Here is a 16,014-nt window from a genome sequence, read left to right on the forward strand (position 1 = left end):
ACAAAAACATTCAGTGATTCCCTCCACTTCACTGCTAACAAATTATTACACTTCAAGCAGGCTCTCTCCTCCCGTCTAAGTCTGGATTCTACAAGCTGTTGGGGGAAGCCCCGGTTATTAGATCGCACGGTGCCACATGCTCCAATTCCATAATCAAAAAGGTGACTAAAAAGTGTCACGCTCGTGTAATAATTGTCCACATACAAGTGGTACCCCTTTCCGAATAAGGGTGACACCAAGTCTTACACTATCTTAGCAGCGCTCCCTGTGTAGTCAGGGCAGTTCTCCAGCTCTATGTGACTATGTCTTGCCTCGTAAACCATAAAACTATATGTATAGCCCGTGGCCCTGTCACAGAGCTTATACATCTTGACCCCGTATCTGGCACGCTTGCTGGGAAGATACTGTTTGATAGACAAGTGGCCAGAAAACTTAATCAGGGACTCATCAACGTAGACAACTTGATTGGGAGTAAACAAGGCTGCAAAACGTTGGTTCAAGTGGTTTACGAGGGACCAAATTTTGTAGAGCCGATCAAATCCAGTATCACTCCAAGGACGACAGAGTTCATTGTCATTGAAGTGCATGAACCGTAAGATCTGCTCGTATCGTGTCCTGGTCATGGAGGCAGAGAACAAGGGCAATTGATGAATTGGGTCAGTGGACCAATATGACCACAACTCTTATTAGTTATGCCCATGAGGAGTGATAGGCCCAGAAAGGTCTTAAATTCGGAAACCATAATTGATTTCCAGTCTCTGGCAAGGGTCAGCTGGGGATTAGCAGTGATGAATTGATCAGCATACAAATTGCTTTGGTCCACAATAGAGCTATAGACTATTTCCACCTGAATTCTGGGTTGGCCAGTGAATGGAGGAAGTACGGGTGCTGCAAAAGTGGTGGGCTCCCAATTAGGAATGGCGAATACAGCAGGAAGGGCATTATTGGCTCGACGGGCCTGTGTTCATCTTCTTCTTGGTGGCAGCGGAACACTACTCGTGCTTGCCACCTCACAAGCTTGAACTGCACTTATGGGACTTGCCATATCACCAATTGTTACTGCAGTGCCGGATGTATGACCAGGATGTACTAGGCCGCTGGTGCTTGCCAGTTCACAAGAAGGAATAGCGGCACTAGTATTGGCTTTCTGCTCCATACGAGGGACCTGCGGTTCTTGTACCTCAATGACAGCAGAAGAAGATCGGGGTCTGGTACGCCTGACCTTGGCAGGGACCACAACTCCGTCGTCAGAACTATCTGTCAGGGTGCCTTATATGGTGATATGGTGATCACTGGTGAAAGGGTTAACTAGGGGGCAATCAGGGGGTTAACCTTTATTAGGTAGTATATGAGGGTACCTGATGCTATAAAAAGCTGACGGTGAACCTAAATAACTAACAGGCTAACTAGCGCCACCTGTGACATTTATACGGCGATCAGAAAAATGATTGATTGGGGACACTGGCGACAGGGTGCGAAAGGGTTAACTGGGGGAGATAAAGGGGTTAAACCTTTATTAGGGGGGTTAGGGGGGTAGGGGGTACCCTAGACAATATACTACTAAAGGGAGGTGTATGGTGCGTGTGAGGGTGTAACTGAAGCTAAAACCTAACTTTGATCACCCGCCAGGTGGTCAGGGGGTTAAATCTTTTTTGGGTAAAATACGGCGGCTGCCCTGACGCTAAAAAAAAAAATAGTTAAAGAGCGTCACCCATGACAATTATAAAGTGATCACTGGTGACAGGGGGTGATTAAGGGGTTAAACCTTTATTGGGGGGGTTAGGGGGATCTGATGCTGATCTGACGCTGCCTGGGGTGACGTAGACCATATCTGACACTAAAACCTAACCTTAATCACCCATCGGGTGGTCCGGGGGTTAAATCTTTATGGGGTAAAATACGGCGGGTGCCCTGACGCTATAAAAAAAATATAGCTAAACTGCGTCACCTGTGACACCTATACAGTGATCACAGGTGACAGGGGGTAATCAAGGGGTTAAACCCTTATGGGGGGGGGGGGGTTGGGGGGGTCCGTAGACCTATCTGGGTCTAATACTAATTGCCCGAACACTGATTAGTGTCACTAATGACACCAGTACAGCAATAAAAAAAAAATCTGAATGATGTACTGGGTGACGCAGTGACAGGTGGTGAAGGGGTTAACTGAGGGGGTGATCGGGGGGTGAATTGTGTGCCTACGTGACCTGGTGTCAGTGTAGTGTTGTGCAACTCACTCTGGGATGTCTTCTCTCCTCGGTCTGGAACAGAAAAGACCGACAGGAAGAGAGATGACATCACTTCTGTCAGTGTTTAAACAACTTACGTGACAGGGGAAGCAACTCATTCGCCAGGACCGATCACCAGGTCCAGGCCAGATATCATTGTCCTGGGCCTGGGGATTGATCAGTTGCTGATCGAATCCCATAGTCGCGGCCCCTCCCTCCCAGCCGACTGCACGCGAGACATATAGCTACGACATCTCACGCAGCCGGACCAACCTGCCGCAGTATAACTGCAGAACCGGTTAACCAGCACCAATCACAAAGCATAAAGGTGACGTTTGGTGAAACTCAGAATGCGGTGAGCATGGATGTCAAAATAGAAAGTCCGCTAACTGAAACTCCCTACGAAGTTGTAAAGGGTAATGCCTAGTACGCACAATGAGAATATTTGGCGAAAAAGAAAAAACACATTCGGAACGATCGTCCGATAATCTGTTTGTTAGTTCACAGCTTTTGAGAGACGATTATGGCAGTTTTTGCAAACAATATCTGAAGGAACATGCACAAAAATGTTCTCATAAGATAACAGAACGATTTTCGTGTAATTATTACAGTATTTGTACAATAAAAACTGTGTGACCATGAATGCTCAGAAATGAAAGCATACGTTACAATAAAATACAATACATTACATTGCTTTTCAATTTGTATTCTGTCATATGAGAATTTTTGTAACTTTAGTAACCTATTCGTTTTCGATATTAGACCAAGTAAAGCTAGAATAATTTTCACACCATTTGTACAAAAACATGTAAATCCACGCATTTACCATAGTACCCATCCTTGGATTTTTTTTTTACCCCATAATGGATTGCATTTTTATGCAGGAATCTTCTGCCAGTAATCTGATGTTCAATATTGTGTGCAAGTACCATGAGTGAGGCTCATCCAGCCATATATGTATATGTATTTGCTGAATAAAGTCTATTCTATAGTATATTGGGAAAACAATTAGGGTTAGGCTGGTAAACACAGAAAGAGCTGAAAATAGTTAATATATAAATTATTTATATGTGGTATTTTGTATTTACCTGGCTAAAAAGAAAAAAATTTAGAATTTTTTTTAAAGAAATGAACATAAACACTATTACTGTACATTTTTTTTTTAAAACGCAAAGGAAATATATTTTCATTGCTCATCAGACAGGTGTACATGCAGCCTTTTATGTTTCTTTTTGATAAAAAAACAAATACAATTAATATGGTTAATGGTTACTGTTGGTATATATTTTGTATTAACCTTGATAAACCACATCCTCCATGTGTGAAGTGACATTCACAATAAAAACCATGTGGGTGGAAAATGCATCACTTAAACATTTTTTAGTGGTTTAGCTGGTTATTTACACGTAATATAGTAGCTGTTGCATATTTGAGAAAAAAAGATAATTTTTTTACCCGTTCTGCCCATTATCCTTTCTAAAGTCGAACCAAACTTCCAGTACTGACTGACCACAGACATTAGATGGCTGTTTGCATGATGGATTTTACTGCCAAACCATTACTATTTAATGCTAAACGTACATAATCGTTCCTTGTACTAAAGTGGTCAAACTGGTTATGGGGTTAAAATTAAATAAATCCTCCCTGGAAAAAAAAAATGCTGCATACTTATCTATATTTTGTCAAATGCCTACTCCCCTGCTGCATGTTGTGGTTCCTCCCACTGGCTAGTATTTATTTAGAAGCTAGTGGAAGGAACTACAACATGTGATGGGGGGGGGGGGGGTATTTGGCACCCTGGAGGTGTGGATACCTACAGCCGATGGGGATCACAACACTTGTGGCTGTTTTTCACATGTTTTATTTGAGACAGCCCATCTGAAAGCAGGGAACTTCTGCTGTGCTCTACCATTAGATAATTCAAGATGCTCTGAGTACTCTTTGGGGTTGATTTAATAAAGGCAAAAAGACTGTGCACTTTGCAAATGCAATTGCACCTGCTCCAGAGCTTAGTAAATGAGGTAAGGCTTCACTTTGCAAAGAATAACCAATGATGTGCAAGGAAAATAAGAGAACATCTTTGTTGCTTGCACATGTATGGATGATGGAAATCAGCAGAGAACTGCTCTTGCAGAATGCAACTGCACTTTGCAAAGCGAACAGCCTACTTTAGTAAATCCACCCCATGTGTATAGCGCTACTCATAGTTCAAATTTAGGCAAATTCAGTAGAAATCTGCCCAAATGTAATCTGTGATTGGCTAGCTTAACTATAAAATACAGTGCATAATATCGTGCAGGCCTCCACAGCTGGAAAATGTGCATTAACCATTTCCCGCCTGGCCTATAGTCAAGGCATGATCTATGACCGCCTGTGTCTGCCAGACACAGCTGGTCACAGATCCAGTGTCTGCTGGACAAAGCCGATGACTGATTACTGTACCAACCCACTTCTGGTACCATGTGATCCCTGTAACCAATCATAGCAGATCACAATGGAAAAAAAAAACAAAAAACTTTTTTTACCCCTCTCTCTCTTCCCTAAATAATATCCTTATGTTTTATGATGTTGTAGTAATCTGTATATATATATATATATATATATATATATATATATATATATATATATATATATATATATATATATTCTTGTTTATTGATTTTGTTATGCTTTTTCAGCAAGTCCGTCTCTCTGAATCTCCTGAAGAAGCACAAGTCGTGTAACATGTAGAGCTCCAACAGTTGTAATAATCAGTTGCAAGTTGTTATATAATCTATTATTGTTTAATCTAATTAAATTATTTGATGAATTGCTATACTGGCTACACCTGGTGTAATCACCATTAGGTGCTTTAATAGCTAAAAGAGTGTATAGTTTACTTGTATACAGGCCTTGCACACTGATATTATATTACTCGATTTTGAGATATGGTCTTGCTCCAATGTTTTTAATATTTTTCTATGTACAATAAATTGAATTTTTACTAGTATACTAGAGTGTTTTTGCCTATACAGTCCGAGCCCCTTTAGTTCTTTTTTCTTTTCTCTATACACTGAGTATCGTAGCAGTATCCACAGTACCACTCTGTGGTGATACGTTTACTATATCCATTGCGTACAGTTGTATTGCTAGTTGCTGCAGAACTTAGTAAATGAGGTAAGGCTTCACTTAGCAAAAAATACCCAATCATGTGCAAGGAAAATAAAATAAAAGCAGTTTTGCAAATGATTGGTCAATGGTAGACAGCAGAGCTTTTGCTCATTTACTAAGCTCTGGAGCACCTGCACAGTCTATTTGACTTTAGTAAATCAACCCCTTTATGTTCTGGTAACACTGATTACTAGAACAGATAGAAAGGATTAATCTGCATGGCAGGAACACAGATGGAAAATAAAAACCTTACAGGAGTATCAACACATCCCGCTCTATCCAAACAATTATGACTTTAGATATACAGGGGTTGATTTACTAAAGGCAAATAGACTGTGCACTTTGCATGTGCAGTTGCTCCAGAGCTTAGTAAATGAGTGAGAGCTCTACTGACTTCCATCATCCAATCACGTGCAAGCAAAAATGCTATTTCCTTTTAATTTTCTTTGCACGTGATTGGGTATTCTTTGCAAAGTGAAGCTTTACCTTATTTGCTAAGCTCTGGAGCAATTGCACTTGCAGAATCAACTGCACTATTTGCCTTTCGTAAATCAACCCCACCATTTCAATTTCTTCGATAGTTTCCGCAATAGTATTTTCTACCTTATATTTCTTATGATTAATGAGTCAATTTTGTGTTCCTTTTACAAAACAGACACGACTAAACAAAGAAATGCTGAAAAACTGCCACATCAGATTTTTGTGTATGGTTAAGTGGCAAGGTTTGAAGGCATGCAAATGTTATTTTCTTCTAGTTAATCACTTCCTTTGAGGAAGTGGCAGGAAGCTGACATAACTATTGTGTGCAAAAGGTACAAAATAATTGAGTTTTTACACAAAAGTGTGCTGTTATTATACACAATAACATAGGTTTCTGTGTAATCACCACATTTCGCATCCTTCTATCTCAAGGGAGAACTGCACTACCACCGAATTTCCCCCCTTACTTTTTTGTGTTGGGTTACACACAAAACACATACACGCCCAGTGTTCTGTGCGGATCCAATGAAAATGGTGGTGTTAGATGGGGTGTGCAGCGGCAGAACAGTGCATCATTAGGGGCCAGCTACAAGAACTAGGTAGTGACAGCCAGTCCCCTGATGATGTGCTGTAGGGCATGCACTGTGGGTATGAATCCAAGACTTGTGGGGAAGATTCCTGAAAAACATTTAAAATGGAATGACAGAAAAGTGGGTGGAGAGGATGGACACTAGTGATCCTAACTGCCTTCCATATATCATAGCGACCCTTCCTGCCTTCCATGTGCCATAATGATCCTTCCTGCTTTCCATATACCATAGCAATTCTTCCTGCCTTCCATATGCCATAGTGAGCCTTCCCGCCTTCCATATACCATAGCAATCCTTCTTGCCTTCCATTTTCCACAGTGATCCTTCCTGCTTTTCACATGCAATAGTGATCCTTCCTGCCTTCCATAACATAGTGATCCCTCCTGCCTTCCATGTGTCACAATGCTCCTGTCTTCCATGTGTCCTAGTGATCCTTCCTTCTTGCCTTCCACGTGGCATAGTGATCCTTCCTTCTTGCCTTCCATATATCATAGAAATCCTTCTTGCCTTCCATTTGCCACAGTGATCCTTCCTGCCTTTCACATGCAATAGTGATCCTTCCTGCCTTCCGTAACATAGTGATCCCTCCTGCCTTCCATGTGTCACAGTGCTCCTTTCTGTCTTCCATGTGTCCTAGTGATCCTTCCTTCTTGCCTTCCATGGGGCATAGTGATCCTTCCTTCCTGCCTTTCATATACCATAGCAATCTTTCTTGCCTTCCATGTGCCATAGTGATCCTTCCTGCCTTTTACATGCAATAGTTATCCTTCATGCCTTCCATAACATAGTGACCCATCCTGCCTTCCAATGTGTCATAGTGATCCTTCCTTGCCTTCCATGTGCCATAGTGATCCTTCCTGCCTTCCATGTGTGACAGTGATCTTTTTTGCCTTCCATATACCCTGGTGACCCTTCCTGATTTCCATATACCCTAGTGATCCTTCCTGCTTTCCATATACCCTAGTGATCCTTTCTGTCTTCCATGTGCCATAGTGATCCTTCCTGCCTTCCATGTGTGACAGTGATCCTTCCTGCCTTCCATATACCCTGGTGATCCTTCCTGCTTTCAATATACCCTGGTGATCCTTCCTGCTTTCCATAAACCCTAGTGATCCTTCCTGCCTTCCATGTGCCATAGTGATCCTTCCTGCCTTCCATGTGTGACAGTGATCCTTTCTTCCTTCCATATACCCTGGTGATCCTTCCTGCATTCCATATACCCTGGTGATCCTTCCCGCTTTCCATATACCCTAGTGATCCTTCCTGCCTTCCATGTGTCATAGTGATCCTTCCTGCCTTCCATATACCATAGTGATCCTTCCTGCCTTCTATGTACCATAGTGATCCTCCCTGCCTTCCATGTACCATAGTTATCCTTTCTGCCTTCCATATACCATAGTGTCCCTTCTTTCCTCCCATATACCATAGCGCTCCTTCCTCCCTTCCATGTACAATATTGAACCCCTCCTTCCTCATACCATAGTGATCCTTCCTGCCTTCCATGTACCATAGTGATACTTCCTTTCTTTCATGTACCAAAGTGATCCTTTCTTCCTGCCTTCCATGTACCATAGTAATCCCTCCTTCCATGTACCATAGTAATCCTTCCTGCCATCTTTTCATGTACAGCAGTGAGCCTTCCTTCCTTTCTTCCATGTACAATAGTGATCCTTTCTTCCTGCCTTCCATGTACCATAGTGATCCCTCCTTCCTGCCTCCCATGTACCATAGTTATCCTTCCCTCTCTCTCCCTAAGGGTTTGTTCACACTAAAACACAGTGCAGGAAAGGTGTGTTCTGTGCGCATTTCCCACACTGCAAGCAACCATGCTGCCCTAGTTAGACAAACATGGGTGCCATTAAATGTTTATGGCATCATGTTTGGGAGGTATGCAATACCTATAATTACAACTCTGTGAGACTGAAGGCAAAATGTTTTATAAGTCAAGTGTATAGCACAGATTACTAAAAGGGCAATTTATTGTTTATTTCTTGCAATTTAGGAACAGCATTTGATATAATAATGGAATAAAGGCAGGTTGGCACCCAATGTTTTATTACATTGGTTTGTGGCACATGGCTTTTCAATTAGTTTGTGTCTTATACATATACAATTATTTTTTTTCAGTTTTATATTTAAAAAGTAATGTAGTATGAGTAACATCAGAGGTTATTTTCATCAAACCATGTTTTATATTTAACACATAGCCCGTGAAATGTGGAAGTAGCTGTTCACTTATTACAGATCATGTGATTTCTTGTATGTAATGCGTCTGGATCCATTTATAGAATCATTACTATACAGCAAGAATGAGCTAAGCAGCAAACCTCAGAACCCTAGCAGGCTTATGTCATTTTAACCTTTGCACCCACCCTGTGCATCATCTCACTCCCACAGACCTCTTCTATATATACAACTGTTCTCAGTGCTAAAAAAGTCATTGGATGCTAAAGCTACTAATGACTAATGGAACATTTTAGAATATGTATTTTGTTACCTTGAAATCTCCGTGATGAACCATGTAGAGTGGCTTAAAGAAAGATGCAGGGTCGGGTATGAATACCCACTCATTCTTCCATAGACTAACGATAGAAAAAAGAAAGCAGATAAAGATTTACTTATATTATTAGCAAGGTTGACACAAGGTCATTTCCTCTGTAATCAAAAGCAAATCAACAATAGTAAGTCACATATCTCTTTTAGTATACGTTTCCTTTAATTATACATTTTAAAGTAGATCTATTCCCAGTCACTACAATCTTATTCAATTAATCAATCAGCAGAGAACACCTTTTATCCATTGAAAATGAATGTGTGCCAAGGTCAAGCCACTCGCATTGACCCTAGAAGTTTAAAGATCTCACAGTACAGTGATTGCTAGCTTCCCTAGTGGACCGCCAGATATCAGATATGCATACCAAGCTGGCAGAATAAAAGTATGCAAAAATATCATTCCTGGAGTTCAACTTTAAAATAAACTTGTCATAACGGAAGCTGCCATTGCTAACCTCCTCCTGCTGTTTCTCTGGCTGTCTCTGGCATTATAATATGTATGATTCACAGACCCAGGGCAAACATGAAGAAAATGGAATCCAATGTAAAATCAGAAGTCCTTATCTCATTTCTGCTCTGGTCCAGTGACTAAGTACAAAAGCCAATGGATTATAACTGACAGCTAAACTGAGCAACTATTTTTTTCTTTAAAATGGAGAATAACCACAGTAGCACATCTGCTTCTTTTACTACACAATTCCTTCATTGATAATAATAATGATAATTTTATGAGAGTTATCATATGTTTGTAAGTGCAGGTTCACTTCAAAACTTAAGTTGACCATCAGCGTATATCTCAACAAAAGGGTGGAATGGGCATACTGTCTGTTCTGCTGCCTTGGAGCCCAAATATCCATCACACGTGCATAGAGAAAGTCAAATGGAGGCCAAGTGGACAAGACTGAAAAGAACCCTTCCCTTCTACTAATTATAAATTTGGTTGTTCTGTAGAAGGTACATATATACAGTGCTTAACCACTTAAAGAGCACCGCGTGTAAAAATACGTCGGCGGAATGGCACGGACAGGCCCAAGCACGTACCCGTACGTGCCTGCCTTCCAGCGGGCGGGGGGTCCGATCGGACCCCATCCCGCTGGCTGCGGCAGTCTGTTTCGCTTCAGGAGCGATCTGGGATGAGGGGATGGCCGTTGGTTTCTGGCCATCCCCTCTCGATCGCTACTGGCGAATGAGAAGCTTCCCCTGCCTGTGTAGTGTAAACACAGGCAGGAGGAAGTGATGTCACTCTCCTCGGGGCGGTCTTTTTGACCGGACGGCGAGGAGAGAAGACATAGTAAGTGTGCACCAACGCTACACTGACATGTAGGTGCACATAGGCACACTGTCACCCCCCGATCACCCCCCGACACCCCCTCCCTCCCAGTCACAGTGTCACTGATTGCAGTGATCATTTATTTACTGATCACTGCATTTAGTGTCAGTTGTGACTGTAAAAACTGTCAGGGCAGTTAGTGTTATGTCCAGGGTAGCCCCCTACCCCCCCAATAAAGGTTTAACCCCCTGATTGCCCCTAGAGTTAACCCTTTCACCCCCTTTTGTCAGTGCCACTAAGCGTTCGTTTTTCTGATCGCTGCATTAGTGTTACTGGTGCCGCTAGGTAGCTAGATATTTTTTAGGTTCACCACCAGGTTTTTATAGCGTTAGGTACCCCCATATATAACCTAATAAAGGTTTTAACCCCCTGATTGCCCCTAGAGTTAACCCTTTCACCAGAGATCACCGTATAAGTGTCACTGGTGACGCTGGTTAGTTATTTAGTTATTTAGGTTCTCCGTCAGGTTTTTATATAGCGTCAGGAACCCCCATATACTACCTAATAAAGGTTTTAACCCCCTGATTGCCCCTAGAGTTAACCCTTTCACCCCCCTTTTGCCAGTGTCACTAAGCAATCGTTTTTCTGATCGCTGCATTAGTGTCACTGGTGCCGCTAGGTAGCTAGTTATTTTTAAGGTTCACCGCCAGGTTTTTATAGTGTTAGGTACCCCCATATACTACCTAATAAAGATTTTAACCCCCTAATTGCCTCAAGAGTTAACCCTTTCACCAGCGATCACCATATAAGTGTCACTGGTGACACTGGATAGCCAGTTAGTTATTTAGTTATTTAGGTTCCCCGTCAGGTTTTTATACAGCGTCAGGGACCCCCATATACTACCTAATAAAGGTTTTAACCCTCTGATTGCCCCTAGTTAACCCTTTCACCAGTGATCAGTTTGCTTTTTATAGCATCAGGGCACCCACCATTACCCAATAAAGGTTTAACCCCCTGATCACCCGGCAGGCGATATCAATTAGGTTTTAGGGTCAGATAGGGTCTGCATCACCGCAGGCAGCGTTAGGTTAGTGCCAGTACCGCTAACACCCACATGCAAAGCATACACCTCCGGTAGTGGTATAGTATCTGAACAGATCAATATCTAATCTGATCAGATCTATACTAGCGTCCCCAGCAGTTTAGAGTTCCAAAAAAACGCATTGTTAGCGGGATCAGCCCAGATACCTGCTAGCACCTGCGTTTTGCCCTTCCGCCCAGCCCACCCAAGTGCCCACCCACTGTCACTTACAAAACACTAAACACATAACTGCAGCGTTCGCAGAGTCAGGCCTGATCCCTGCGATCACTAACAGTTTTTTTGGTAGCGTTTTATATTTAAATCCTGAAGGCAGTGCTTGGTTTTCGGGGTCCCGTACGCGGCTAGGCTCCCAAAAAGTCCCCCACATGTGATATCCCCATACTCAGGAGAAGCAGCAGAATTTATTTTGGGGTGTAATTTCACTTATGCCCATAGCATGTGTGAGCAATATATCATTTAGTGACAACTTTGTGCAAAAAAAAAAAAGTTTGTAATATTCCCGCAACTTGTGGCAAAATATAAAATATTCCCTGGACTCAACATGCCTCTCAGTAAATGGCTTGGGGTGTCTACTTTCCAAAATGGGGTAATTTGGGGGGGGGTTGTGCTATTTTGGGATTTTATGGCCTTGGAAACTGGGATAGGTAGGGAGGAGTGAAATCAAAAATTTGCACCCTTAGAAATCCTGAAGGCAGTTATTGGTTTTCGGGGTGCCATACGCGGCTAGACTCCCAAAGTCCCACATATGTGGTATCCCCGTACTCAGGAGAAGCAGCAAAATATATTTTGGGGTGCAATTCCACATATAACTATGGCATGTGTGAGCAATATATCATTTAGTGACAACTTTTTGTAAACTTTTTTTTTTTGGCATTATTCAATCACAAAAAAATATTCAATGGGTTCAACATGCCCCTCAGCAATTTCCTTGGGGTGTCTACTTTCCAAAATGGGGTCATTTGGGAGGGTTTTGTACTGCCCTGCCATTTTAGCACCTCAAGAAATGAGATAGGCAGTCATAAATTAAAAGCTGTGTAAATTTCTGAAAATGTACTTTAGTTTGTAGACGCTATAACTTTTGCGCAAACCAATAAATATACGCTTATTGACATTTTTTTTACCAAAGACATGTGGCTGAATACATTTTGGCTTAAATGTATGACTAAAATTGAGTTTATTTGATTTTTCTTATAACACAAAGTAGAAAATATCTTTTTTTTTCAACAATTTCAGTCAGGACAACAGGACAAACAGAGAGAGTGAATCTCCTTAACAGTGGGGCACAGACAGCAATAATAACTGACAGCTTTCTAATCCCTCTCCACTCTATCCAAAACCCCCAAAAAATATTTTAAGTACTTATTGTTTTTACAGCAATCAGTATTACATGCTTCCAGATGCAGCATGATTGACAATACACCAATCATTTATTTATTTATACCATATGTAGGCTGGAAATTTGTCACATCACTCCTAGGTCATCAACGCTTCTCAGTAAATAATATTATTATTGCTTATTAATATTGCTAATATTGCTTATTGCTGTTGTAATCACACCAGATAATCTAAAAAAAAAAAAAAAAAAAAATAGGAAAAAAAAAACCTACCACTTTCGCCTTTTGCAAGCACAGAGAATGGTAATTGCCACACTTAGAGGAGACAGCACCATTACTATAATGATGACCCATTTTTGCCAGGAGTTTTCTGAAACAAAAAAATAAAAGAAAAGGATTTTGTTTAAGGTTTTGAGAAAAACTCAAAACAAATGCATAAAATTAATTTTTTTTTTAAATCATTTAACATATGAATATTTTTATTACACTGAGATGACACACCACAACTGAAAATAAAAAGCGTGGGAAAGTGGTTAAAAAGCTGGATTCTTTAAATGTTGTTTATTGCTGTCATGCCGTAGTAAATAAAAAAGTCTTAATATTGGTTTGGCAGCTACACATTTTGGGTTGTGGATAAGTGAATTTAGAATTGAAGCACCACACCATGATATTTAAGTCCACATACAAATTTGTCACAATGATAGATTGTTTGCCATTTTATTCCAATATATACCTGGAGTAAATTGTATTTGGACATGAATATTACACTATGGTGCTTCATTTCTAAATTCACTTAAAGTGATTGTACACGATCACTCTGTAAAACAACCCATTCAGTTTAAAATAGAAACGTAAGGCAAAACAATTGTATACAGATATAAAAAAAACATCATAAATATATTTTTCCCTTTTTTTTTGTATGTGATCGCAATCCCTCTGTTTTTAACTGCATAAGAGCTAGAGGAAGAGAAACAGCAGCACACTGGTCTTTCCAGTGAAAGACTGGAAAGACAGTGAAAGACTGTGCAGGAGTTGTGTGTCAGGACAGGTCTGATCATTGAAGGAGAGCAGTCTGAGTTCCCAGCACAGCTAGAGAACTGACCATGGCGTGTTTTCCTGCTTAGTGTGGTCAGTTTTGATAGGAAGGCAGAGGGACTGGCAGGAACACCAGGGATTCCACACAAAGGAAGCAATATAAAGTTAACAGGATCATTTTTCATACAAGTACATAGTACAGCAGGCACGTATATGGAATATGGAATGTTGGGTTTACATATTCTTCAACTAAAGTCAAGAAATCAGAGAAAATGTAAGCCAATCGGTAGGTTGGTTACAGGAGGAACCATCTATAATCAGTATATATGTTACTACGTATTACCAGTGCTGATGCTATCTGCTGGGGTTCGCCATGACACCGGTGTACTCCAGCTACCCCAATGGCCACAATATAAGGTCTTCGGTTGAGCCCGGATCCTGGCAACATACATTTCATCATCTTCAAATAGTGATCGCAAGAGGACCAAGCTTTTCTCATCTTCATAAACCTGGACAGTCTTTTGGTTCTATAAAAACACAGTAATAGAAGAATTGCTCTGTAGCCACTGCTCAACCACAGACAAATTCACTGTATGCAAATACTCTTACCAGCCAAGATTCAGCATACTTCTTATAGCTCAATTCATAGGCCAGCGTATTACTTCTATATGTATCTGAGTCATAGAGTGTTCTCCAGGAAAAATTGTAATTCTCAGAAAAAGAGACGGTGAGATTGAATGGTGCCCGTGGTTTAACTGTTCATGAAAGAAGGTAACAGAAATAAAATATGAATATTTGACTAAAGCTGATCCCCAAACAAACAGCTGAATACACTATTGAAATTAAAATAAAAATGGGAATGATGTCATCTACCAAATGATTTGTAATTCCACTTAGCCACTTTTGCGATTGATAGACCTCTGCCAGACAGTGACACCACTTTCTCTGTGAGAGCTCTAGTTGAACTCTGGCAACGACATGTTTTTCCCACCCCACACACTCCTAGACATTCTGTTGCTTTTATTTAAAGGGTAAACCCAAAATCTACCTTTCAGTATTTTTGGCATTGTGCCTCACTGTATACAATTTTCCTAAATCGATGATTTTCTATCAGCTCCAGACTAGACAAATTGACATCTCTCCACAACTTGCCCACTCTCCTTTTGCATGAGAGGTGATACACTTGTATCTTACTTGTTACGGTCCCCGTATGTTGCACGGAGTTGGCCTCTCTGGATGCATCTACCTCTGTTATGCTAAGCTGGTCTGGATATGCTGCTGGAACATACTACTAACATACATCTGTTTTTTATACCTATGATGATTACTTTTGTAGACATATTGCGCCCTCATCTTCTCCCCGAGGATGGAAAATTACATAACATTTCAGAAAGTTGGGTTCGGGTCCAGCTGTGAACACCTTCGTAACCCTGGTGGCCTTTTACTCCATGAAAGGCTGGTTTGGTGCTCCAGCTTACCTCATGATCAGGGTGCTTTTGCATATATGTTGAATCATGTTGTGATTTTTATGTATTCATGTCCCCCCCTTGGGAATTTTTTTTTTGGATTGTAACCAATAAACTTTTGTCATACTTTTTTATTAATTACTATTATTACACTTTTTTTCTTACTCGCACCCTCCCCCTATCTGTCTATAAAGTCCTTGTTGGGCTTAAATTTTTTTGTAGTTGCTATTTGGGATGTTGACAGATTAAGTGGGTTCTTAGTGGTCTATGAAGCTCTTTCCTCTGTATACACTTATTAGAGATGTAGCTAAGTCAACTCTTTTATAATTTGTTTAAGGTGTAAGTGCATCTGCACACGCAGTGAGGTGAAGACTTTTGGAGAATGACCTGGTGTCAAGAAGGGCAGCAAAGAATCCACTTCTCTCCAGAAAAACATCAGGGACAGACTGATATTCTGCAAAACGTACAGGTATTGGACTGCTGAGGACTGGGGTAAAGTAATTTTCTCTGATGAATCCCCTTTCCAATTGTTTGGGGCATCCAGAAAAAAACCTTGTCTGGATAAGAAAAGGTGAGCGCTACCATCAGTCCTGTGTCATGCCAACAGTAAAGAATCCTGAGACCATAGCCTCAGCCAAAGGAGTGGGTTTACTCACAATTTTGCCTAAGAAGAAAGAATGGTACAAAAACATCCTCCGAGACCAATTTCTCCTAACCATCCAAGAACAGTTTGGTGATGAATAATGGCTTTTCCATCATGATGGAAAAACCTTGCCATAAAGCAAACGTGATAACTAAGTGGCTTGGGG

The 16,014-nt window shown here is 41.0% G+C and overlaps 1 protein-coding gene across 2 annotated transcripts in view; it reads right to left on the reverse strand.

Moving 5' to 3' along the window:
* IL21R (interleukin 21 receptor) overlaps positions 1-16,014 on the reverse strand; it is a 90,481-nt gene that overhangs the window by 11,826 nt on the left and 62,641 nt on the right. For both annotated transcript variants that reach the window (XM_077449104.1, XM_077449105.1), the window contains 4 exons: positions 14,349-14,494; positions 14,083-14,266; positions 12,978-13,074; positions 8,943-9,027 (listed from right to left, as the gene is read on the reverse strand). In XM_077449104.1, the coding sequence (XP_077305230.1) occupies positions 8,943-9,027; positions 12,978-13,074; positions 14,083-14,266; positions 14,349-14,494 (512 nt within the window). The remainder of the gene's footprint in view (positions 1-8,942; positions 9,028-12,977; positions 13,075-14,082; positions 14,267-14,348; positions 14,495-16,014) is intronic.

The sequence above is a fragment of the Lithobates pipiens genome, unplaced genomic scaffold (assembly GCF_037356315.1).
Source record: "Lithobates pipiens isolate NorthernLeopardFrog02 unplaced genomic scaffold, aLitPip1_a1.2 Scaffold_22, whole genome shotgun sequence".
Lineage (NCBI taxonomy): Eukaryota > Metazoa > Chordata > Amphibia > Anura > Ranidae > Lithobates > Lithobates pipiens.